Below are 25,083 nucleotides of genomic sequence, written 5' to 3'. Positions count from 1 at the left end.
GTAACAGGCCTCTAGAACTTTTCCATCTTGCAAAATTGAAACTTTGTGTCCATAAACAGCTCTTCATTTCTCTCCCCCATACACCTTTTTTTTTTTTTAAATAAACCATACTGAAGAATGTGTAGGTGTGGAGAGGCCTCTTTTCATGTAACAAGTTTGTAGTAGAGATTGTTTCATACCCGCAGGCACACTGCCATCCTTTTTAATTGCTGCAAAGTGTTGCATTTTGTGGATGTGGCCTAATCTGTGTCATCAGTTCTGGTGATGGGCAGTTACGTTGTTTCTGGTCTTGGAAGCTGTGCTGACTGCACGCCTCTCCAAGGCACCCTGTTTTAGACGTCCCTTGCCTAGACAACGGGATGTGATTTGTCTCATGGTCTTAGCTCAGAGGCTTTCTCTTCAGTAGGTGAGTTTGCTCACTGGTTTGCTCTGGTGATTTTAGTAATGACAGCGCACTGTCGCTGAGTACGTTCCCCGTGCTGGGTGCTGCCCTGAGCACTTTGTTTAGACTCTTATGAGGTCAGTGCTAATTATGCACAGAGAGAGGAAATCACTTTCCAAACTTGGTAAAATCGAAGGCGGGGTGTGGCTGGGCAGATCAGACTTGGAGCTCTCCCGTTGCCCATGCTGGCGTGGCCTGGGCTGTGTGGCGGGTGTGTGTGGCCCCAGCTGCTTTACTGGGCGCTGTGCTTTCTGGTTTTAGTGTGTTTTATTTACGTATGAATATTTTAAAACTCAGGCTTAGTTTTCTCTTTGGTTTTTATTGAGTGCATATTCTTTCTGATACTTGGTATTTTTAAAAACATGTTTTAACGTAAATATACTTTTGTATAAGATGTTTGCCTGTATTTGTTTAGGGATGATTACTTCCTAGTGTGCTTAGTGACCAAGGTGGTACATTTCCATGTTTCTTACCTCCTCCTCCCTCCTTCTGTCACCTGCTTTGGATTATTTATGTTAGTGAACTTACTCTGATATTTACGTTTATAACTTTATGTGTACTGATGTCTCTGCTGCTCTACCAATAAAACAGTATCTTTTGATTCCATAACACAAGGGTATCAGTGTCTTTATATTTTCCTGCTTTCCATCTGTGCCTCTCAACTTGATACTGTTTCTTCTATTTTAATTTATAATGTTTGCATTCTGTTCTATAGCTATAGATTTTCCCAGAAATGAAAAATCTTTATTCCTACGTCTTAAATGGACTACTTGCTCACTGTAAGTCTTTGGCTGTGCTTTGTGCATTCTTATTGTTTGGCTAAAGCTTATTGTCTGATGGTTAATTCGTGAAGGGTCCATAGGAACGAATTCTCTCAAGTTGTTGTATATTTAAAGATACTTTGTTTTTGCAACACACTTGATTGGCAGTGTGGCCAGATGTAGAATTCTTGGGTCGTATTTTCCTGCCAGAAGACTCTACGTGTGGCCCCGTTGTCCCAGTGTTCGCGTGTAGCTGTGCTGATGGCCGAGACAGGCTGTCCTTTTCCTGCTTTAAGGGTATGTTACCCTGCTCCCTGAGCATAACGAAACACCAAGGCTGAGTGGCTTCAACACAGACATTTGTTTTCTCATGGTTCTGGGGGCTTTAGGTCTGAGATCCAGGTGCCGCCAGGGTCGGCTTCTGGTGAGACTGCTCTTCTGGCTTGCGGACAGACGGCCTCCTTCTCACCGGGTCCTCGTGTGGCCCTTGCTCTGTATGTGAGTGAGGGAGCTCCCTGGTGCCTCTGCCTTTTCCTGCAGAGACGTTAGTGCTGTCCTGTGACCTCACTGAACCTGCATTACCCTCCTAGGGTCTTCGTCTACAAACGCAGTCACCTGGGAGTTGAGGCTTCAGCGTAAGAATTTTGGGAGACACAGCTCAGTATATAACAAAGGGTAATGTGGAATTTTTTTGTAAAAAGGCCCAGATAATTTTTATTTATTCTTCTTTCTTTCTTTGTTTTTTTCTTTTTTTTTTTTTAACAGCTTAAATATGTGATGTAAATCCATATTTATTGACATGGAAAAACGTTCACAACGTATTGCTGAATGACAAAAAGCAGGTTATTTATTTCTATCTTTCTGTAATCCTGTTAATTTCCTCCCATTTGATAATAGTTACTGTTTTCAATAGACATTTCAAAAAATTCAAATATCTATGTCATGATTTTCATCTGCTTTATTTACATATTTTTCTGGGTGCGTGTTTTTTATCCACCACTTGTTCTTCCTGGTTTCCCTCTCCCCTCTCTGTTTCTTTGAGTGTTTTTATGTGGTGTTTGGCTGGTCTCTGTGTTCCTTCCTTGTCTCTGCGTGAGGGGTGCTCCGCCCGGACTGGCTGCGGGCGCGAGTGCCGGCCGCCCGGCGCGGCTCACGGCAGGGGAGCGCTGCCTCCCCTTGCCGCCTGGGGGCGAGGCTCCCGCGGCTGCGCAGCTCAGGCTGCTCTGGTGCCAAGCAAGGGCTCCCTGCTTTTGCTCTTCTTTGGAGAACTGGGCATCGTCTGGGATCTGAAGCCACTGGTGTTCCCTTTCCGTGTCCTCACTCGTCTGGTCTCGGTGGGCGCAGCTCGCGGCAGGTCTCGTCAGTTCCAGGGTGTCTGGGTGTCCTGTTGGCCGAGGTGGAGCCTCCTTCTCTGTAACTTGTTCTTGCTTTGAGGGGATTAGTAAGAGCAGAAGTGTTTAGAGAGGCTTTGCTCTCTCAAAGCTTTTAAACCCCACAGCCAAAATGTCCTTTAATCAGTCACTCTGGGTGTGCTCTGTCTTATTAGGGAGTTGTACAGCATCTTAATGAACATGCTTTTAGATTAACTTTTTTTGTGGTTCTGATGTAATTACATGAAATTTGGGTGAACACTAAATGTAGTGAATGTTTTCTTACAGACAGAACCTCCCCTGAATACACCAGAAAATAGAGAATATCTTGCAGAAATTATGTTTGAATCATTTAATGTACCGGGACTCTACATTGCAGTTCAGGTAAGGACAAAGTGATTTTTGTGATTCTCAAGTGACCTCAGTTGTCTAATGTGGAAGAAATGGTGCTTCTAGAGGCCTCTGTTACAAGATCGTGTGGTGTGGTTTTCCTTCCCCACGCCCTCAAGGGCTCAGGTGCACCCGAGCACGTCCCATGCAGGTCCGAGCTCAAACAGCGTACAGAGCAAGTTCTGTGATTTGTATTTTTACTGCTGGTGTAGTTTGTCCAACTTCTGTCTGTTTACATGCATTAAAATCTCAGGTATCCTCGGGGAGACGAGATCGAGACGTGGGTGTGGTTCTTTGGCTTCTTTTACTTCTGATCATAAAGAAGAAAAGATACTATAGAATCTGTTAAAAAACAAAACAAATGCCTTTTGAGGGCTCCCCCTTACAGATCTGGGCTCCTGTGGTTCTGTGAGCTCTCAGAACTTCCTCTGAAGCTGCTTGTTCTTTGTGGGGGTTTTTGTTGGTTTTAGATGTAATGTATCTGCCACTCTGTATAAGGGAATTGACTGAAATTTGGGGGAATAAATGAAAAAATTGTTTCCCAAAATGTTTTCTTTATATGCTGTTCCCTTCCTTGTAAGAAAAAAGAGAAGGAAGAGTTGCATAGACAATTAACTTGGAAGATACTACATGCTGTGGCCTCTGTGTGGTGATTCATGTTACATAGCAGTATCTTAAAGGCTCTGAGAATGCCTGCATTAGAACTCTGTTTATTCCACCACTTCCAAATTTAACCAGAAATCTTTGCCCTCCCCTAGGCTGTTTCTGTTCCATGGACTAGGAGACACTTTAGGAAACGCTGGCCCAGTGGTTCTCAAAGTGGTCTGTGCAGCAAGGTCTCCTTGAAAGTGTGTTTTCAAAGTACACATTCTCAGACTTCATCTCAGATCATGGGTTTCCAGCCTCAGCACTTTGGATCGGGCAGTCCCTTGGGGGAGGGGCAGGTACTGAGCTGTATGTTGTGGGATGTCTAGTGGCATCTCTGGTCTTGACCCGCCAGGGGAAGCACCACCACCAGTCTCCCCTCCCCCAAGTGTGATGGCCAGAAATGGCACCAGATGTTGCCAGATGCTCCTTGGGGGCAAAACTGCCCCTGGTTGAGAACCACTGTCCTGGTCCTGCCAGATGAGAATTTCTGGGTGTCAGGCCCAGTATTCTGTCTTTTTAAACTCTCCACAAGTAGTCTTATTGCAACCCGTCTGTAGACCCACACTGGGAACCAGTGGGTTAGAAATTAAAACCTCCTGATTCCACAATAAAATTCCTTCCTCACTGGGTTTTCTTTGCAAAGCTTTGATTTGTCTTACTGAGAAGTTGACTCCTCCAGATTAAGTGCACCAAATTTGCATGTTGTCCATTTTGGAATTTGAATTTTGGGGGAAGATGGAGGGTAGGGAAGGGTCACTCAGACTCAGTAAGAAAGAAAGGGCTCATTGCTCGAACCTGAGGACAGGCAGGCGGAACACTTGAGAGCCTTTCCTGTGCTGACGGTCTCCGTGGCTTTTGTGCAGGCAGTGCTGGCCTTAGCTGCGTCCTGGACATCGCGACAAGTTGGCGAACGCACGTTAACAGGAATCGTCATTGACAGCGGCGATGGGGTCACCCACGCTATCCCGGTGGTAAGCGGGGCACCCAGTGCTGCTCTCTCTATGGGCCTAACCTAATTTGAGGTGAAGGAAGCGATGAAAGGAAAAAAACCCTTCTGTTAATTAAAGCACCACTTTTGAAGACATACCCGTACTTAGCAAAGGTAACAACAAGAGTGTTTAAACCCAGGTAGGTGAGAAAGTGGAAGATGTCCAGTGTCTGTGGTGCTGGCAGTTGGAAATTCATGGTAGCAGATTTGTGCATTCGGGGGTCGGCAGTTGTCTGATGTCTCTGGGCTCTGCTGGGCCCCGGTGTTGCTTCGCTAGAAGGGTCTTCCTGGCTCCATTGTGAACTGTTACCTGGATATCAATGGGTGTGGTGCACGACCACTTAGGGGGTGATTCTGTGTTTTGTGACAAGATCAGCCTGGACAGGAGTTGCTTCTTGTTTTTTTAAATTAATTTAAGAGCCAAGAAGGAGAGATTGTTCATCTTGACTTGCAGGATGCTCTGTGACATCGCTTTTTTGTTTTTTAATTTTCAAAATATTACAGAAGTGATTTCCTAATTCAGGCTTCAAGAGACACTATATTTTTCTTTTGGTCCAATGGAGTAGTTAAATGAATTATTTAAAGTTTGTTTTTTTTGAAAATTAATTGAAGCTGTCTGAAGGGGGGTTGCAGTGGGAAGTCCGACCTGCCCGTCCTCCTGCTCTTCCTCCTCCAGGTCCCTTCCCAGAGGCAAGCCCTGATACTGACATTTGTTGTTTTATGTATTACAAGTATCTTTTGTGCAAATACAGGTTTGTGTGTGTGTGTTAAGCTCCTTTTAAAAATGCAATAACTGAATCACTGTGCTATACACTGGAAACTAACACAATTTTGTAAATCAACTAAGACTTCAATAAAAAAATGCAAACTAAGGTTTTTAAAAACAATTCATTTACTTCAATTGAAAAAACAGTCACCATTTTATTTCAGGACGTTGCAGGCGTGATGTGCTAATTCACTGGTGCTTTAATTCCTCCAAGGTCAGAAATCACTGCAGGGGGAGGCTGATGTGTCTACAGACAGGAGGAAAAAAGCCAAATCCTTCCCCTCTGTCCTGGCGCCCCAGCCAGTGTGCCCTTTGCCCGGTGGTGAGGAGGGGCAGAAGGCCTACAGAGCGTGCTCTGTGCTAGAGGCCCCTTCAGCCAGTCTCGGAGCACTTCCGCCTCGTGAGTGTGCGGCATGTTGGTGCCACCTGCTGTGTGGTCCGGCCTGGCTCCTCTCTGAGGTCACCCTTGGAGGTCAGTGCAGGCCGAGGTCAGGGCCGGCGCCCTTGGGCCTGCTTCCTGGCCTCCCTCGTGCGTCTGAAACAAGTTTCACGCTGCGTGCAGGCCCATAGAGAACGTTGTTCAAATTTTTACCTGTTTCTTAGTGCAGTTTTTTCCCGTAATTATAAAAAGTACATTTATTGTACAAAATTTAGATAGAATAGAGAAATGTAAAGAAGAAAATAAAGTGACCCGCACCCCCCCAGAGGACCATGTCACACCTTTTGGTGGCACAGTCTTCTGAGCTCTTTCTCTTAGACGCACGGTACACGTTTTAAGCACAGTTGGGATTCCCTCCACCTGATTTCGTGTTCTCCTTGTACAGTGTGCCCCTGAAGTTGCATTTTGCGTATTGATTTATCCCTGGTGTGTTTTTTGTTGTTAAACGCTCTGTGAAAAAATATTTAGTAGCTACCTAACAGCCCATCGTGTGGGGACAGCACAGTTCACTTCCTTGTTCTCCTGTTGTTGGCTGTGTGGGTTGTTCAATACATTTAATCTGTGATGAAGCTGATACTTAACACGGGTTGAATTAGTTTTAGAAAATGTTATATGTAATGTATGCTGTGTGGAAATTACGAGTAGTTTTTGTTTGCGAGAGCTGCTGTTCTTATGAGTTTAAGTTTTTGATTTTAATAATGTGTGCATATCTTTTATCTCGATCTTAAATATTTTACAATTGGCTTGGGCTCCTCAGAAAGGCCACATGCTCTCTCACTTCTAGAAGTTGGGCGCCTCGGGAGGAGTAAGAGGAGTTCAGTCACTTGTTCTTGCAGCCTCACTGGTGCCTGTGTCTGTGCTCGTACTCGGTGGAGCTGACACATCCGGCAGACGGATGGGGGTTTGCTCCAGCCGTCTGTCTCCGGGAGCTTGTGACAAGCAGCCGGTGCCGTCAGCGAGCTCGGAGCGCCTCCTCTACCCGGTGCAGCTGCGGGCGCTGTCCACTCGGACCGTCCGCTCCGACGAGTGCGAGCCGGACCTTCCCAGCCTGTGGCCTGCGTGCTGAGTCCCGCCTCCAGGCCGCACGTGAGCTCCTGGCCCCGCCCCGCTGGCGATGGCCGGCAGCATGGTCACCCGCCAGCCCGGGTGAGCTGATCTGAACTCCCGCCAGCACGGGTCTCACATAGCAGAGGGTTGAGGGGAACTCGCCAGGACTGTTCCTCCCAAGTGCAGCTCTTGGTAGAGTGAGTGGACCGGTTGTTGAGTCCTTACTGCGTGCCCGAACTGTGCTGTGTGCTTGACCCGCTGCCTGTCACTGGGTCTGTTCTGTGCACCCACTCGCCCCACGTGATGGGTGAAGATGCCGAGGCTGAAACGTTCATGTTAACGGGCGTGGCCGTGGTCACTCCGCCCACAGATGGGGAACCAGGATTTGAGTCCAGGTTGTTAGACTCTGAGTCCCACATGCTAACCAGAATGCTGACTTTTAAATGCAAGCTGATTTGTAGTTGGTTTAAAAATTAATAGTTAAAACTTTTTCCTTTTTGTTAGAGGGACAAAAAATGACCCATTGTTCTGACAGACAGCAGCATTTTGGACATTAACTGCCTTCTGTGGTTTTCTCTTCACATTCCTGCTGGAAAGGTCACTTTGGTTGCTTACAGAGCGTCTCATGTTCTCCTAACGGAATTGCACGTGCGGTCATTTTAAAGGCCCCCCAGTCCCGAGCTTTGCGCAGAGTGGGGATTCAGTACCGCTTGTACTGCCGGGGCGGGTGGAGGCAGGAGACTGACTCAGAGTCCAGGGAGCACTTCCCTCCTGGAGGTACTCACACGCTTCTGCCTCTCTCTCCCCCCAGGCGGAAGGTTATGTAATTGGAAGCTGCATCAAACACATCCCGATTGCAGGTAGAGATATTACGTATTTCATTCAACAGCTGCTAAGGGAGAGGGAGGTGGGAATCCCTCCTGAGCAATCACTGGAGACCGCAAAGGCCATTAAGGTAAAAACAGACGGGAAACGGGCCGGTTTGGGGGTGAGAGAGAAACGGTGTTTGCACACTTCCCCTCGCGGCTGCCACCCCTGCTCCCCCGCCCCTGCCCCCCCCCCCCCAAGAATGTGGGTCTCCGTCTGTTTACCACTTGAACTAGGGGCTGAAAGCTTAGTCTCTTCTCTGAACACGGATGCTTGTGGAGGTTCCGCCTGTAAGTGAGAGGAGCTTGATATCCGCTGTTGAGCATCGTACGTAGTACAGTGTCATTTAATTGGAGCCTGATTAGACAGAACCTCTAATTAGCCGATGTGTCTTCCACCTCTCCCTCCAGGCTTCATTTCTCGGTCAGGAACAGACAGCAGCAGCAGTGGCTGTGGGAGCCCTGTGCGGCCAGCCAGAATTCAGACTCATTTCCATCACTTGCAGTGTGTGGCCCTGTACCCTGAGGGTTACTGCCCAGAGTGACGCTGTTCTCGGGTGAATCATTAAACAGAGTCCACCTGTGTTTTCTAGACTCTCGTTACCATGCTGGAGAAGTTACAGGAAGCTCCAAAATTAAATCAGTAAGATTAGGAGGAAAATGGCTCATTGGTCCTTATTTAAAATGCCCACTTGACCTGACCCATCAGTTTGGTCTTTGTATTGCTCTGTAGGTGGCAGTTGACAGACCCTTTTTAAAGGAACTTTCTTTTCAGGTTGCAGAATCAGATCAAATTACTGTTTTGTTTTTGTTTTTAATCAAAATGCAAGAGATTCTTAGTAACACAAGGATAATTATTATACAGATGAAGAGGAAAGATTTTGTTTTTGGAGAAGAATTTAAACATGGGAGGTGACGTGTGCCCTTGAACACACAGTTTCTGAGCTGCAGGGGAGTTTAAGGGAGGTTAGCCTCCCCTCTTCCCTCCCACCCGTGCACCCAGTAACGGGCTGGTTGAAGGAAAGATAGCATCCAGGGGGACTCCCATGTTTTGCACGACTCTCCTGGTGGACACAGAGGTGTTTTTAGGACAGGTGCACTGGTGTGGGTCAGGGCTCCTGAGAGTAGGGTGGCCGGCTGCCCGGGTGCGCCCAGGACTAGAGTTTCCAGGGCTGGAGCACCTCAGAGCTTGGTGTGCAGTCCTGGACGGCCCATGGGAGTCAGTCCTTTCCCTCTGGGGGAAGGTTTACAGAAGTATAAGACTTTCTTTTTAGATTAAAATATTTCCCAGAACTTCCCCTCTTCTTTTCCTTGCCTTTCTTCAAGGAAAGAAATTTGGATATTTGACCCAAGTTCCCTGGCCACCCCACCCCTGTCACCAGTGTGCCTTGGAGTCTCTAGCTCCCAACCGTTGGGGGCGTGTGGGCGAGTGGGGCCCTGAGTGTGCTGACCGTTAGGGAGGCTGCTCTCCTGGTCCTCGCGGTGGCCTTTGCCTTCCTCACTGGCTCCCTGGGGTCCGTCTCTGACCTTGAGCCAGGGCTGGCCAGTTCGGGCCGTGACGGTTTATCGCTCAGCCTCGAAGGTCAGGAGTGAAAGGGCTCCTCGTGGTCCCCGCAGGCCAGCTGCCCCGACCCTGCTGTCGGTTAGTTCTCGCCCCACTTCTCTCTGTAGCAGAAGAGATCCTGGGAGTGGGTCAGAGTTACCCCTGTGTCTCGTTACCCCGTGGGCAGGAGCGGGCCTGCGGCCGCGTGGGCCCTGGCAGCAGGGACAGCGGTGTTCCATGACTTGGGGCTGACCTGCTGCACGCTGTCAACTCTGTGGAGGCACTGCCTGCCTTTAGTTAAGCCCTTGAGATGCCGTGAGACATTGAGCTGGCCTCTCGGGACAACTTACTGTTTCTGCCCCCAGCCTGGTAGATTTGAAGCTGTATGGACTGACTCACTCAGTCGTCAGTGAGCTCGGGTGTGCAGCAAGTCTGGCTCGTCAGTCTTGCAGTTCTGCAGAGTATGCCAAGGATGGTGTTAGGGTCTATTTCAGGGATTCTAAGAAACTTTAAACTTAGCATCGTGAAAATGCCTTCAGAGGTCCTCCTGAGCTCCAGCTATGGGCCTGACACAGTGCAGGCAGTGAACAAAGCCCACCTGGCCCACAGGAAGCTGACTTTCAGAATCTGGTACCCAGGGGCCACCTGCTGCTCTTGGGAGGTTAGCTCTAAGGACAGATGATTGACCCAAAGACCCTCCATCAATCATCACCAGCTGAGGAAACTGTTTGCACATTCAGGCTGGGGCTGGCGCCGAGTGGGTTCTCGTGCCCTGACGTGTGGCAGCTCCATCCTGCCAGAGTCGGCCTTTTCTTTGGTCCATGGTACCTGGCACCTTACAGAGTGCAGTGTCATTTACTTATTCATCATAGTCGTTGCTTACTCTGACTCTCAGCCAGTGTAAGGGCTGCTGGACAGGGGTCTGTGTGTGTTTGTTCACTTGTGCGTCCCGCATGCCTAGGTACTCAGTAGCTATCTGTTGTGGAGCTGCTGAGCACACTGTGTCTGACCGCACAGCAGGCTAACCACCTGCCGATCGGCCGTGGTGAGCACAGGGCCAGATCTGCCGCCTTCAGCGGCTTGGGCTGTGGCGCGGGTTTGCGGGTCCCGGTGGATGGCAGCGAGTGCCTGGGCAGGCGCCACGTGGGGGCCTACGAGGAGTAAGGAGAGAGGAGATGGAGATGAGGGACTTAGTAGACACCGTTAAACATCATCTCAGATAGTAGCAGCAACATGTGACAGAGTGAGGCTGGGACTAACTGCAGAGCTGGAAAGAAAGCAGATTTACGCAGCCAGAGTGTAGTCGTGAGATGTCTCTGAGCTCGGTGCGTGTCCTCTGGAGTTGTGGCCGTGGGCAGGACTGATGTCGGGGGTGTGTGGTGCTGGAGTTACTGGGTGTTTGCCGGAGGGCAGACTGGGTGGTGGCTAATGCCTGGTGACATCTCTGTGTGTATGTCTGCAGGAGAAGTACTGTTACATTTGCCCTGATATAGTCAAGGAGTTTGCCAAGTATGACATAGATCCGCGGAAGTGGATCAAACAGTACACAGGGATCAATGCCATCAACCAGAAGAAGTTCGTTATAGATGTTGGCTACGAAAGGTTCCTGGGCCCTGAAATTTTCTTTCACCCAGAGGTAAGATGTTTGCTTTCTGAGTATGCGAAGAATGACGTGTGTGGGGCGATGCTGCCACCTTGTGTGTGCAAGAGTGGTTCTCTGTGGGGCTCCTGAGCGGGGTGGCCGCCTTTCAGGGAGGACCCCCCGGATGCAGGCTGCAGCCTCTGTGGCTGTTCCGGCCCCTGCTTGGTCCACCTGCTTGACTGGGTGTTTCAGCGTGCCCCTCTTTGGGTCTGGTTATCTGTTAAACAGTTAATGGTTGGTTAAACCGAGAGTGGTTAGGAAGAAGCTTTAAGAGCAATAGAAGATAATGGAGTTGAAATTCATCTTACACTAGCATGGGAACTAGTTAATCTCACGGACCGAATGGAACTTGCCTCTGGGTAAGAGTGGATAGCGTGTAACCTTCCGTCGCTCACGACGGCCCGTCCTCGTTCCAGCTGTAACCCAGGCCAGCAGGTCCTGCTGTGCTCCCTGCTGCAAGTTAGTTAAAGCTTCTGTCCAAGGGCAGCCTCGGAAAGAGGAATTACAGGTATCATCAGTTTAACGAGTGGTCACAAAGAATTATTACTGCTTTTGCAAAAGCAGTAGTTAAGAGGCAACATTTTAAGGTTTAAATAAAATGGATTTTATTTATATTTTGGTATATTTTTCTGCCTCATTCAGTTTACATTTAATAGGTAAGTACAAACCGCTGCCTGTTCTTCGATGCGAATGACCGTTTGTTTAGGCAAATGGCACACAGCGTACGCCTGACTGTCTGCTAGCACGGCGCCCATTCCCTGTGCCTGTGAGTCTTCAGCTGGACACGAACCAGCCCCGTCCAGCAAACAGCTGCATGGTCCCTTCTTCCCTCGAGCACATTAGCCCTTTCCGTGATTTTTAAAGCACATTTCAGAATTTTGTAATCGAGTTATTTATACTGTAGCTTATTTCACTTAATGGAATTGGATTTAAGACTTTTTACTCAATAACACGATTGTTACCATATTGATTGTTTCACCTTGGAAGCCACCCCCCTTCCCCCTTCCCAGTCTTCTAGCTCAGATTCACAGTGTGAGTCGCTGCCTAGGTTTTTTTCTTACATCCTGGTTAACTTTTTCATGACATTGGTGTCTATACTTGATACGCTCATTATCTGCTCAGTATTTTTCACTGCCCGTCGCATACATCGTGTGAGTCACTGTGTATTCTGATGCAGGGCTGGTCTGTCTTTGTTACTATTTGGTGTTTTTCCCTCACTAAATCCACACATATCTCTTGAGGGGACATGTCACCATCACTACATGCACAGAGTCACTTGGATTCATTTGACATATTCTTTCCAATGTGACAGTTTTAAAGGCATAGTAAATTCTATATTTGTTAAAGTGACTTTTTAAAAAACTTGTTGAGAGGAATGTGTAATGTTTCTTTTATGTTTGTATAAAATTCAGTTTGCCAACCCGGATTTTATGGAGTCCATCTCAGATGTTGTTGACGAAGTAATACAGAACTGTCCCATCGATGTCCGTCGTCCGCTGTATAAGGTATAAGCTGCTTGGGTAAGGTGCTTGGGTTTCATTCTGGAATTAAAGGCCCAGCATTCTGAGAATAATAGATTGTTAATATCAATCTGCAGGCAGTCCTGTTTGACTTCTGTCTTACAGGATTTGTTAAAGGCCAGCGTCCTGGTAAAGTATTTTTCTTGCAATGGGGATGACTTAAATGTTTGGCAATATGACTCAGTTAACCAGAATTATTTAATTTAAAAATTCTGGTATCTCTTACTCTTATTTGCCCAGCTGTATTTTAAGTTGGGCAATTTTAACCCTCCATATTGACTGAAAGGTCAAGGGGCTCCTTCCCCTCCTGCTTTCCGTGAATTCACTGGCCTTGCTTCGTGCGTATTTAGATTCATGCTGGATGTGTTGTTGCCAGAGAGAAGGCGGAGCCTGAAATGAACTGTCAGAAAATGCTCATGTAATATTTTTCCAAAATTCTTTGAGCATAGAGAATTTTGAAACTTGAAAGGAGAAAAAGCCAGTTCATTTAATTGTAGGATGAAGGACCTGTTGCTGACAGCCGGAGTTGGGGGTTGGGGCAGAAAGTGGCAGTCAGCTGACCCTGCTTCCCCGGCAGCTCACCTCTGCCTGCGCGTCCTGCTCTTCCCCCCGGACCGCGTCTCCCCTCCTCAGACGCAGGGACCCGAACCTTAGGGAGTAGAGGCCCGGGCTCAGTAGAGAGGGCTTGATACAGCTTGTTTCATCTGGACAGTAGAATACTATGCAGCCTTTAAAAAGAATGAGGTAAATCAGTGTACATTCAAATGAAAAGATGTCTACAGTATATATTGTTAAAGAAAAAGCAAGTTGTAAAATTTACACATAGTATTATTTCATCTTACTTAGAAATATAGTTTGTATGTGTGTGTGTGTGTATGTATGTGTGTATGTATGTGTGTGTGTGTATGTATGTGTGTATGTGTGTGTGTGTGTGTGTGTGTGTGTGTATATGTATGTATGTAAGAAAAAGTTTTAAATGATACATGCTAAACTCCTTAAAATAAAATATCTCTGGGCATGAGATGGATAACTCTTACTTTCTACTTTCTGTGTTTTAAAATTACTTGAAATTTTATAGTCAACAAATGTTATTTTAATTACTGGAAAACATTTTCCTATATAGACAACTTTGATCAGTGAAAACAAATTATAATTCTGTTTTTATTGGTACATAACCTTAATTAAACATCTCTCTCCTCCAATAAAATGTGCAAGGAAGGGAAACCAAAGGCAGACTGGAGTATTAGAGTTTAGTGCAGCACATGTCCTGTCCCTGCTTCTTAAATCTCACTTAACATTAGCTGTGTTCTTCTTGTCTGTGAAAGCAAGGAACAAGTGTGCACTGTTTAGTCTTGTTTCCAAAACAGGGGCTTGATGAGTGAATGAATTTAATATTGAGGCCCCAAAACACCCCTTTCTGCGAGCTCACTTGCCAGGTAACAGCCTGCTTTCCAGGCTCGGTGGTGGGAACCATAGGTCGGTTTTCTTTTGATGAGCGAGTAGGAGGAGGCCTGCTTTAGGTCCTACTGACAACACCTGAGATCTTCCTGGTCATTGAACACTTTACTCAGGCTCATTGACGAGAAAAAGGTGGTGGAGAATAAAACGCGACTTTGAAAATTCAGACTTTTTAAAAAAGCAAAACAATTTTTTAGACAAAAGTAGTCATAATCTAATTTTTATTTGAGTCTGGTCTGTAGATAAGGGTGTTCATGTGCTGCTTTTTTCTGTTCAGTTTCCAAGTGTGATGGAGGTTGGGTCTGGAGGATGCTAGTGTGTGAGAGCCGAGTCCTGGAGGCCTGTGATTTATCCAGGAGGCCAAGTCTTTGCAGGCAGCAGGTGCTGCTTGAAACCAGCTTTCAGCCCTGGCTGGCTGTGGGCATCACCCCAGGAGCTGAGTCCCCCCACGTTGCACCCCCCAGAGATTCTGATATAATTGGGCCGGGCATCTGGATTTGAAAAGCTCCCCTCTTGATGCAGTGTGCAGCCACATTGAGAACCACTGTGAGCAACTAGCTCACTCTGGGGGTAGTCAGCGTTGAGTAACTTTCATGCTTTCCTTGAGAGCAAAGCCAGTTTTGGGTGCTTTGTAATGCGACTGGTGTCTTCTGTTCCTGAATTCTGTTTATCAGATATCTGGGTGTCTACTAAATACAAGACACTATTGTTGTTCAATTAGAGGATTTAAGTACGTGTGAGAGATGGTTCTTGTCTTACTAAGAACTAAAATAATATCGAAATAATTCTGAGGGGAACCACCACAAGCGAAATGTCATTTAAGTGAATTATGCAAGTGACGGTGACTGAAAGAAGGGGCAGATGGCATCTAGTGAGAGGTAGTGAGCAAGAGCCTGGGGAGGGTGGCACTGGGCTGAGTCTGGGGCGTGGCCTGCAGAGAAAAGGGGGGAGGCGGGGCAAGTGCAGGAGCATTGTGTAGACGGGTGGGGGCGGGCAGGTGTTGAGAAACCTGCTGTGGGTGGAGCCCCAGGGCACTGGACGTGGTGGGAAACAAATCCAGGCGGGAGGGTGGGGCCAGCAATAAATGTTTAAACCTGCTCTAGCAGTGGGTTGGAGATTGGTAAAACATTTTTATTCATTGTGTTTGTAAAGCAGATGTGAATACATCTTGGTATAGTTCAAGGGATGACTTTTCTGTAACAGATTGCTTGAATTGGGTAGATATGTTATAATTATGTTAATACCTTTAAAATCAGAGAAGCGTGTTGCAGAGTAAATGAGCTATATATATAAAATTTTTATTTTCAATGTTGAATGAGTTAAAATATCCTTAGTACTTGAGAGAGAAAAATACATATTTTAAGATGTCATTGTTTTTTTCAGCCCTTTTCAAAATAGGCCCTTTATTCAGGTGAAATCCTGAGTGAAGTCACATGTGAATGGAGCAGAAGGTAGTTCGGGGCGGGGTGGTGGACAGAGAGGGTTAAGAACTCTGCCCGTTCAGCCCTGACTCCGGTTCATACCCCATAGCTCTTATTTGATGCTACCTGCCGAGGTTCCTGGAAACCGTCGTGTCTTGGGAGGGGAGACAGGGGTCTTTGTGTTACTGGGGGTGAGGGTGGGGTTCAGGGTGATGTGGACCCTGAACACTGGCTCGCCAGGTCGGGGGGCTTTCCGAAGCCTGTTGTCACTTAGCACAGTCGCCCCTGGACATGTGTGGCTGGGGAGGCCCTGCAGCGTGACTGTATGACTGAAGAGCCGCACTGAGAGTCCCTTCATGGGATGCGAACTTCCCTGGCTGTGTATGTGCTAGTGGGACGGCTCCGGCCCCTCCCAGCCCCGAGGCTGCCGTGACTTCCTGGTCAGCGCCGGGAGTGCGCACGGGAGTTGGGAGGGCGGTCTGGTCAGAGGAGGGACTGCTTGCAGGACCAGGTGGAGGAGGCCAGAGCGTCTGCGAATCTGGAAGGACCCCAGCATCCTTGGACCTAACGTTTGAAAATGAGCCTGGCTGTACACAGGGGCCCGATTCTGCAGGGCCCATAGGGAGGGGGCGATGAGAGCTGTGGTTTAAAAGGGCTCTGGGGAGAAGTGGCACGTTCTGGAGGGGCCTTGCGTGGAGTTGGACTTCATCCTAAGTGTGTTGAGGGTTTTATGCAGGAGGCTGTGTAATCTGACTTAGGTTTTAGGACAGTGCTTGAGCTGCACCAGAGGGAGTGGGTTGGAGCCAGGGAGATCCGGGTGAAGGCCGCTGGGTCCTGTGGGCGAGGCCGCACGGTGCCCGTGTTGGGAGGTGGCAGTGATACGGAGTGTGGTGTGGATGGAGAGAGAGGCCCTGAGGGGTTCGCAGACCCTTGATGAGCTTTGAGAGGCTCAGGTCTCTGCATGTCTAGGAGGAGGGGTGTCGTTTACTGAGAAAGGAAGTGCGGGAGAAAGGAGGGCCTTCGAGGAGGCGTCAGGGATGAGGTCTGGCTTCTGGAGGCTGGGAGAAGATCGGGCCAGACTTTTGGGGACCGTCAGTGTTCTGGAGGAAGTGAAAGGTCCGCAGGAGCACGTGCCGCTGAGAAGGCAGGAGGGCCGTGGGCAGAACCAAGGAAGCCGGATTTCAGGGGGCGGCAGCAGGGAGACCAGAGGGACCGTGTCAGGGTTCTCCAGAGAGCAGCCGGTCGCTGTTACTTGCTCTCTGTCTCAGACTCATTTTAAGGAGGTGGTCTGTCTGGCAAGTCCCAGGTTCACAGGGCGGCCAGCAGGCAGCAGGCCCAGGCAGGAGCTGACGCGGCAGGCTTGAGGTGACTCCTCTGCTCTGGGAACACTTGAGTTTTGCTCCTAAGGCCTTGCGCTCCTCGGATGAGGCTCCATCATGTTACGGAGGGTCCTCTTTCCTTGATGTTAACCACACCTGCAGAGTGCCTTCCCCGCAGCACCTCAGATCGCTGGGTGCCCCGGCCAGGCCAAGCTGACACAGAAGATTGACCACCGTGGGAGCAGGAGGGAGGGGCTGAAGAAAGAAGAGAAGTAACGCTCCGGAGTCAAGGGAAGACAGCTGCCATCAGCCGCGTCAGGTGATGCTGAGATGAGGCCTCGCAGCCCCGAGGCCACGAGCGTCACGTGGGCATCCCCTAGGACAGTGTGGGTGCCGCACCGTCCATGGTTTTGAAACAGGTTTGTTCAGATTTTGGTGGGATTGCAGTCTCTGAGTTCAGTTTGAGGGTAAAAAGAACTCTTGTCCCTAAGGAGAGGTAGCCTTTCAAGAACGCAGTTGAGGGACGGTTGCCCGGAGCTTCTGACCGAGCTGTCATTTTAACCTGCAGCGAGTGGTTGGGGTCGAGGCCTCGCTGTGGGCATTTTACTCGCCCCCAGTTGACTAGGGAAGTGGGGAAGTACGCAGGGCGGCGGCTAGGGGGCACTGTGTGTCTGCCAAACTGGGTTGAGAGTAAGAATAGAGCCTCTGGCACAAACTCTACTTAGCATTACAGGATCGGGGATTTTTGTTATTTTTAGTACCATCTAAGGTGTTAATTAAATGAACTTATTATTAATATAGACTTGATCTTTCTGACCTAAGTGCCAAGTGACTAACAGGTGACGTGTAGATTTATGATGATCTAGGTGCTGGGATCTCCTTTTACTAGTGTAAGGACAGGGCCTTTCCATTTGGAGAGAGGATGTACAGTTGAGGCTTTTATTTGGCATCATGGAATAAACATTTAGGCAGCAGGGTAAGGTCCTGCCGTAACTGCTGAGGTCTGTCAACAGATCCAGTTAACACAGCGGACCACCGCGCTGAGTGGAAGGTGTGCTGTGCAAATAAGGGTCCGTGGCCATCCGGCAGGCCGGAGGACTGCAACCTAAAAAACACAGTGTTAGGGTAGAAAATTGAGACTCTACAGATGAGCAGAGATTATTATTTCCAGCTTAAAATGCATTTAGAAAATTTGAGAAGTACTAAAATCTTTAATAAGAAGAATAGCAGTCACCTCTTATTACTTTGACTATCTTTCTCCTTTGTTTTTTTTTAAATATAAATAGGAAGATAAATGCATCGCGTTCCAGCCAGGCGGCCCTCTCCTCTGACCAGCCTTCCCCCAGGGCTGGTCACCTTAGGCCATGCCCACCCACGTCCGCACTTTCTACCCTGGAGGCTGGAGTTCTGCAAACAGAGCCCACGTCTGGGGGAGGCTAGGATTCTAGGCTGAGTCAGGGATTCAGGGATGAGAATAGTCTGGGTGCTCTCACTTGGAAGCAGCAGCCGAGCAGAGTACAGGGGCTCGTTCTGGCCGGCAGCCCGCCTGGTTAGGGCCGGGCAGGAGATGTTATGTCCGTGTGTGCTGCTGGCCGCGGGCCGCTGACTGCCTTGTCCGCGTGGACGGTGCCCGCTGGGTGCACCCACGCTAGCTGCGGCTTCCTTGTCTGTAGCAGCTGGTAGAAGTTAATGTGTGAAATGTGAGGATAAATTTGGATGGTCTTGCTCTGAGCTCACTTCTGCCTGCAGGTGGCACACGTCAGGCGGGAGAGCCTTGGGGACTCCACGCTGTCGCCTGGAAGTGAATGTGCAGGGGGCCCCTCGTCCAGCTTCCTTCCTGCCAAGTCTCAGCTCCTGCAGCCTCTTCAGTGAGGCCTCAACTCAAAGTAGCCCTCCCTCCACCACTTTGTTATATCGCCCTGTTTTAAAAATGCAGCTTTGAGATATAATTACATACAATAAACCGCATCCGCTTTAAGTGTACAGTTTGAAGAGCTTTGACACATTTACAAAGCCATGTAGCCACCACCACAGCTCAGACACAGGACAGAACCGTCACCTGCGAGAGGCCCCCTGCCCTCAGCCCCAGCCCTGGGGAGCTGGTCTGTCTCCCGGGAGCACAGGTGAGACACGAACCCCCGGAGTCTCGCAGACGTGGACTCGTGCGGCGAGTTCTCTGTTTCTGACTCCTTTTCCTCAGTTCATGTTTTCGAGTTGCCGGTGACGTAGTTCATTCCTCTCTAGTGCCGAGTGGTGTCTGCAGTGTGGAGTTGCCAGTGTGCCCACTGATGGGAATGTGGGCTGTTTCCAGTTTTTGGCTGCTTCAGAAAACCTGCTGTGAACATTTGGGTACAGTCTGTGTGGGTATATGTTTTATTCCCTTGGGTGGGTACTTAGGCACGCAGTTGCTTTGTCCTATGGCAAGTGTGTGTCTGACTTAGTTAGAACTCCTGAACTTTTCCCACAGTGGTCATACCATTTTCACCCCCACCAACGATGTACAAGAATTTCATTTGTTCATATTTTAACCTGAAGTTGGTGTGTAATGGCTGTAATTTGTATGGTCCTGATTGCAAATGCTGTTGACTGTCTTGTCAGGCACGTAGTGGTCACTTTGTGTCTTCTTTTGTGACATGTCTCTGAATCTTTCACCCATATTTTGTTGGCTTCTTTATCTTACTGAGTTGTAAGGGTACTTTTTATATTCTGGACAAAGTCCTTCGTTAGGTGTGTAAGTGCTTTTTCCTAGTCTGTGGCTCGTCTTTTCATTTTCTTAGTGATATCTTTTGAAGAACAGTTTTCATTTTATGAAGTCCAGTGTATCCATTTTTATTTTTATGGTTCATGCTTTTTGTATCCTATCAAAGACACCTTTGCCTATGTCAGAGTCATGAAGATTTTAAGAAAATATCTTCTTCTGGAAGTTCTGTAAGTTTTAGCCTGTACGTTTAAACTTATGATCCATATTGAGTTAAGTTGTGTGTGTGAAGTAAGGCAGTAAGTAAATGTTCATCCCGCCACGGATGCTAATTGTTCAGCATCTTTCCCTGCTGAAGTACCTTGGCAGTTTTGTCTGTAATTGTTTTACCATGTACACAGCACTGTTTTTATTGTGTGAATGAATGAAAAAAGTGAACCTTGTATGTTATGTCTTCGAAGGCAACTCAAGATCTTGCAGTGCTTCTGAAGTATCATGATGAACATTCATTTTCATACTCTGGTGAATTAATTTCTAATTAAAAAACCCATTACAGAGATATGACAATAATTGCAATAACTGACCCAAGACTGTGTCCTGGGCCGGAGAGAAAGATGCTGTAAAGAATGTTCCTGGAGCAGGTGACAGAATTGGAATGGCAGTGAAAGATTAGAGAAAGGTTTTGTATTAATACAAGTTTATGAAGTTGAGACTTGTTTTCTGAGGCTTCTTTTAAGATACGATGACGAGGATGCATTTAAATTGTGATTTTTAGGAGCAAACAGGTATGCAGTTTATGTGCAGGTGTTACCAGGTGAAGAGACCTGTCTTCAAGAAGACAGGGATGGGAGCACCTTGTTTTACCTTATTTAAGATGGCCGTCTGACCTGCCAGGGGCTTGGTGCTGCCCACCTTCCCGCCGGCCCTGTCAGGATGCGAGGATGCAGTCAGTGAGTGGGGTGCCCTGAGGGGGTGCTTTCATAACTGCAGCAGCCGTGCGCGGCCCCTGGACTCTGACAGGCACCGAACCCTCGCTTGTTATTTCTGAGATGTTTCTCCGCCGGCGGCGGTGTGGCGGTGATTATCCGTGGCGTTGGTCCTGGGGCAGGATGCTACCTGAAAGATCTAGGTTTGCAGTTAAGAAGTGATAGATGCCTGGTGGTCAGCGTGGGGAGGGGTGTTGGTGGGAGACCCTCCCTGGAGAGCCGGGACGGGTGGCAGCAGACAGGTCGGTACACAGGGAACGGGCATGCGGGTGCGCGCCCGGTCCTGGTGGCAGGCGGCCTTCCCCGGGTGCTTTTCTGCCATTAGACGTTCTGGGGGCTCTCGTGGGTAGCGCTGCTTTCCTGGGTGGGGGCAGCCGCAGGCTGTCGGTCGGGGCTCTGGGCACCCGCGGAGCCTCCCCCGCTGGGAAGAGCCAGGGAAGGTTTAGCTCAGACCCACCCTCCGTTCCCGGCCCTAAAGACCAAGCCCAGAGCCTGCCTTAAAACAGGCTGCGCTTGAGACTCTCGGAGACAGTGGGACACGTTTGTCCCGCCGGAGGCCTTGTGGAGGCTCCGGCGCCGACACGTGTCTCCAGCTCCGCAGCTGGAGAGCTTGTTCCACTTGACCCACAGTCAGCAGGTCACGGAGGTGAAACTGCTCCCTGCAGACACTGGGGGGTGGGGCGTGGGTCCCCAGTGGACACAGCATCACTGGGTCCTCATGGTCCTGCTGCCTTTCTGCTCCCCCGATGTCACCTGCTAATCCCGAGTCTGAGTGGGGGGTTCACAAGGAAGGAGGACGGTCCCTTCCTGCTCAGCGCTGGCTGGGAGGGGCAGTAGGAGGCTGGGGAGGACCCTTCTCATCTGCTCACCTGTCACCTGGTCACTGGGGCCAGGAGGCGTGTTTCCCCAGACCCGCAGGCTTGGTGAGGGATTTACCGTTCAGACACAGACACAGCTTCCCGGAGGAGTCCTGACCCGGGCAGTCAGGGGGCTCCAGGCTGCCGGGGGGGGCTCGAAGGAGAGCTTTCTTGGCTCTGTGAAGAGTTGCTCGATTTTCTTCTCTGGTTTTCTCAAGTCATATTTTCTGTAAGAAGGTGAAGTCAGAATACACTTAACTTCACTTTCATCATCCTAAGTAATATCCTGCAGCCTGGAAGATGTGGCTTTACCTCTCACCAGAGGCTGGTGAGAGGGTTATGCAGCTCCCCCACACCGTCCACACACTGGCTCCCGCGTGGCCGCTGGGCCGCGTCTCGCGTCTCAGCGGGGTGGAGGGTCGGGCGGCAGGGGTGTCCCCGCTCACTCGGACGTGCCCCCTCCCCCAACCCCCAGCAAGCCCTGCTGGTAAGGCCTGGGGGTGGGTTGGAAGGCTGCCCCCAGTGATCACTAAGGCAAAACAGTTAAAAGATCAAGTGTTTGGCCTTAGATTTTTATTATAACAACTCATTTGTCGATTTATACAGTTTGTTTTGGCCTCCTGGACCTTGCAGAGCTTCGCACTGTCCAGAGGGAGCACGTGGGAGCAGACTTGCTCTATGCTTTCACTTGGTTACAATTGAGGAAAAGCACTGATTGAAGAATTTGTGACTCAAGAAAAAAAATACAGTTTATGCTTTGATAGCATTAACCTTGCTTCGGTTATTATCTCTCCGTGTAGGTTGAAGTGTGTTGTTCAGACCAGTGGTTGGGCGTGTGGGGCTTTTGTTGTGGGTGGGACCCCGGAACAGGAAACTCTGCTTTGTGTCTTTTAGAACGTCGTTCTTTCTGGAGGCTCGACAATGTTCAGGGATTTTGGACGCCGACTGCAGAGAGATCTAAAGAGGGTGGTGGACGCCAGACTGAAACTCAGCGAGGAGCTCAGTGGCGGCAGAATAAAGGTTAGGGCCCGGGGGTGGGGGCAGGCTCTCAGGTGGGCCTCTGCGCCCAGCTGCCCCGCTTCCTCCCGCCCAGAGCTGCAGGGGCCTCGCTCGGCTGGGTGGCGTGGAGCACAAGGGGCCTGAAGCTCTTTCTCAGCCACCCTGTGAAACTGCGTCCAGAGGCTCGTTGCCTGCACTCGTCCCCGGTGTGCAGTGAGGACTGATGTGCCAGCAGTCTCTCTGCCCTTTGGGAGGGCAGCTTGTGGGTAACGACCAGTATCCCGGGAGAGGGAGTCAGTTTACCCAGAGGATCGTGACTGTCCTTTGGAAACATCCTTATTAAACTAAAATGGCTCATGTCAGCAGAGCTGCATGTGTTCCTCCAAGATGACCATTCTTAACTAGCTGCTGATTCTCCTCGAGCTCTAAGCGAGGCTGGGCCTCGTGAAAGGTGAGTGGCAGCAAACCTGCACGTCCGACTCACCTGGTGGAATCACACTGTTGGCAAAATGTAATTTCTTATAATATTTTAAGGACATCTAGTTTTTTTTTTTTTTTTGAATTATCTCTAAATGCTAAGACATCTCATTTGTTTAGTAAAAAATAATCAGTTGAATTAGTTACTTGGATGTTTTACTTTTTAAAATGCCTCTAGGTAAAGGTAACCCTTGACTTCTGTTGTTTTAATTTTTTTTTTTAGGGGGTAGATAATTAGGTATATCTATTTATTTCTTTTGGTGGAGGTACTGGTGGAGGTATGCTGGGTACCACGTGAGCTACACCCACCCCCTGGTAACCCTTGACTTCTGTACTTTGTTCTGTGCATGGCTGGGCCCGGGGCAGGGGGGTTTGGCAGCAGGATCAGCTGAGAAGCTTCCTCTGGAGGCAGAGCAGGGCTGATGCCGCCACAGAGCAGGGATGCTTAGACCTCAGGGTGGGAGGGGTGCCTCCTGTCCGCAGAAAGGTGTCGGACGCGTCTGTCCGTCCATCCGTCCGCGCTGGTGAGTAAACCCGCACCTCTTCCTCTTCCAGCCGAAGCCCGTGGAGGTCCAGGTGGTAACGCACCACATGCAGCGCTACGCTGTGTGGTTCGGGGGCTCCATGCTCGCTTCGACCGTGAGTGCTTGTCCCGGCTGCCCTGTTGTCATGTGTGTGCCACCTGCACGCAGGTTAGGCTGTGTGTGTGCCGACTGGTGTGGCTCTAAACAGCCGCACACTTAATTCTGCCAGATAGGAAAGATATTTCAGTTATCCTTTACATCGCACCCCCTGCCAGTTAGGGGTTACAGGTAATACGGATGAGGGAACCGGAAATAACCCAAACATCTTGCATTAGTCGTTAATTCTAGTGCTTTTTCCAAGTAATTAGAAATTTTTCTCCTCCAATTTGTGACTAGCTAACGAACCACTAATTTTGGGCAAGCACAAGGAGAGACTGTATAAATTTTTAAAAAATGAAGTCAACTCCTGTTAAGTAGTTGAGGTCCTTGGAGAGGTCAGAGTTTGTGGCAGGCCGGGTGGAGAAGGGGTTTGGGTCAGGAGAGCCATTTGCTCACTCGGGGTTTAGTCCCGTCCGCTCCCGGCGCGGTCACTCTCCCTCTGGTTGTCGCCTCCGCAGCCCGAGTTCTTCCAGGTGTGCCACACCAAGAAGGACTACGAGGAGCACGGCCCCAGCGTCTGCCGCCACAGCCCCGTCTTCGGGGTCATGTCCTAGCGTCGGCGTGGACACCACCGTCTGGGAGTGTCGCATCGGCGCCAAGTGTCCTTCCTGACCGGAGACGCCGCGGTCCTGTACATAGTGCGTGTGGTGTTGGTGTCAGAGCGTGCTCGTGTCGCCGCCCAGTGCATGAGGCGCCTGGAGTCCGTTCAGTAAAAGCCATCTCCGTGCCCTGTTCCATGCCCGCCCGCCCGCCCCCCGCGGCCGCCTCCCCCGGAGCTTCTAGTTCACAAGTACAATTCAGAAAGAATTCAACCCCGACTCTCAAAATTGTTAGGAAAAAACCTAGAATGTGGCGCAAAATAGTACCGTCCCCCTCCCCCAGGGCAGAGTATGGGGCTGCGAACCCTTTTCCTCCCAGACTATTTTTGTAAATAAAATGTTACAAACTTGAAATACAAATTGATGTTTATATTTCCAGTCATTTTGTATTTATGGTATTTGGTACAACTGGCCGGTCTGAGCACGAGTAGATCTCGGTGTCCTGGAAGTTGTAACAAAACATTACTAATTGTGAGGCATGTCCTGATGCTTGTAGGCAGACAAAACAGAGCAAATGTCTTTGCCACATGTTTGCTAGGAAGTGATCACACTTACCAGCGTGATCCGAAGTTTAAACACTAAGCAGCATTGTATGAGAATTATTACAGACAATGTGTCTTTTCCTTTTCTTGTTCGAACTTTCTGGAACTGTTTTATAGAAGATGCCAGTTTGCCGGTTTGCCGTTGGTGAGTTGGATGAACTACTACATTGTAATAAAAGCAGTTAGACTCTTTATGAAGATTTCCTGTTGTGCTGTGGTGGTCTTTGGTTTCCCCCTTCATGCCCAAACGATGAAAGAATAGTGGCGTTTGTTGCACATCGGTGTGGACTTGATGGTTGACACCAGGTCTGTCGGAGGAAGTCTCCTGGAGTGGCGAGGAGTGCCCGCCTGCGCTGGAAGTGCTGTGGGGGAGCTGGGGGAGCTGGGGGAGCCTAGTGGTGTCCAGCCTCCCTTCCTAGGGATTCAGAATTCATGACTTTAAGCTTCCAGTAACTACTCTGACTGAGTAGATTGCTGGGTCCAAAGGTCATTTGCTAAATTAAGAGATTCAGTTTTATCCCATTCTTCTTGTAATACTTTTTAAACTGTTATTATGGTATTTCTTCTAAGATATAAAGTATATTTTACTCTCAAAATCTGCCTTTGGTTTTAATTTTTTTTT

At 49.1% G+C, this 25,083-nt stretch overlaps 1 protein-coding gene across 5 annotated transcripts in view; it reads left to right on the top strand.

Moving 5' to 3' along the window:
- Positions 1-24,661, top strand: part of ACTR3B (actin related protein 3B) — a 62,151-nt gene extending 37,490 nt beyond the window's left edge. For 3 of the 5 annotated variants that reach the window (XM_031455757.2, XM_064487182.1, XM_064487181.1), the window contains 7 exons: positions 2,862-2,957; positions 4,475-4,582; positions 7,663-7,806; positions 10,723-10,896; positions 12,315-12,407; positions 22,056-22,181; positions 23,193-24,661. In XM_031455757.2, coding sequence (XP_031311617.2) covers positions 2,862-2,957; positions 4,475-4,582; positions 7,663-7,806; positions 10,723-10,896; positions 12,315-12,407; positions 22,056-22,181; positions 23,193-23,381 — 930 coding nt within the window. In that variant the 3' untranslated portion in view covers positions 23,382-24,661. The remainder of the gene's footprint in view (positions 1-2,861; positions 2,958-4,474; positions 4,583-7,662; positions 7,807-10,722; positions 10,897-12,314; positions 12,408-22,055; positions 22,182-23,192) is intronic. The other 2 variants (XM_064487180.1, XM_064487183.1) reach the window with 2 other exon arrangements.
- The last annotated feature ends 422 nt before the right edge of the window (positions 24,662-25,083 follow it).

This window comes from Camelus dromedarius, chromosome 7 (assembly GCF_036321535.1).
Source record: "Camelus dromedarius isolate mCamDro1 chromosome 7, mCamDro1.pat, whole genome shotgun sequence".
Taxonomy (NCBI): domain Eukaryota; kingdom Metazoa; phylum Chordata; class Mammalia; order Artiodactyla; family Camelidae; genus Camelus; species Camelus dromedarius.
The sequence above is the reverse complement of the archived record's forward strand: the minus strand, read 5'-3'. Positions and strand labels throughout refer to the sequence as shown.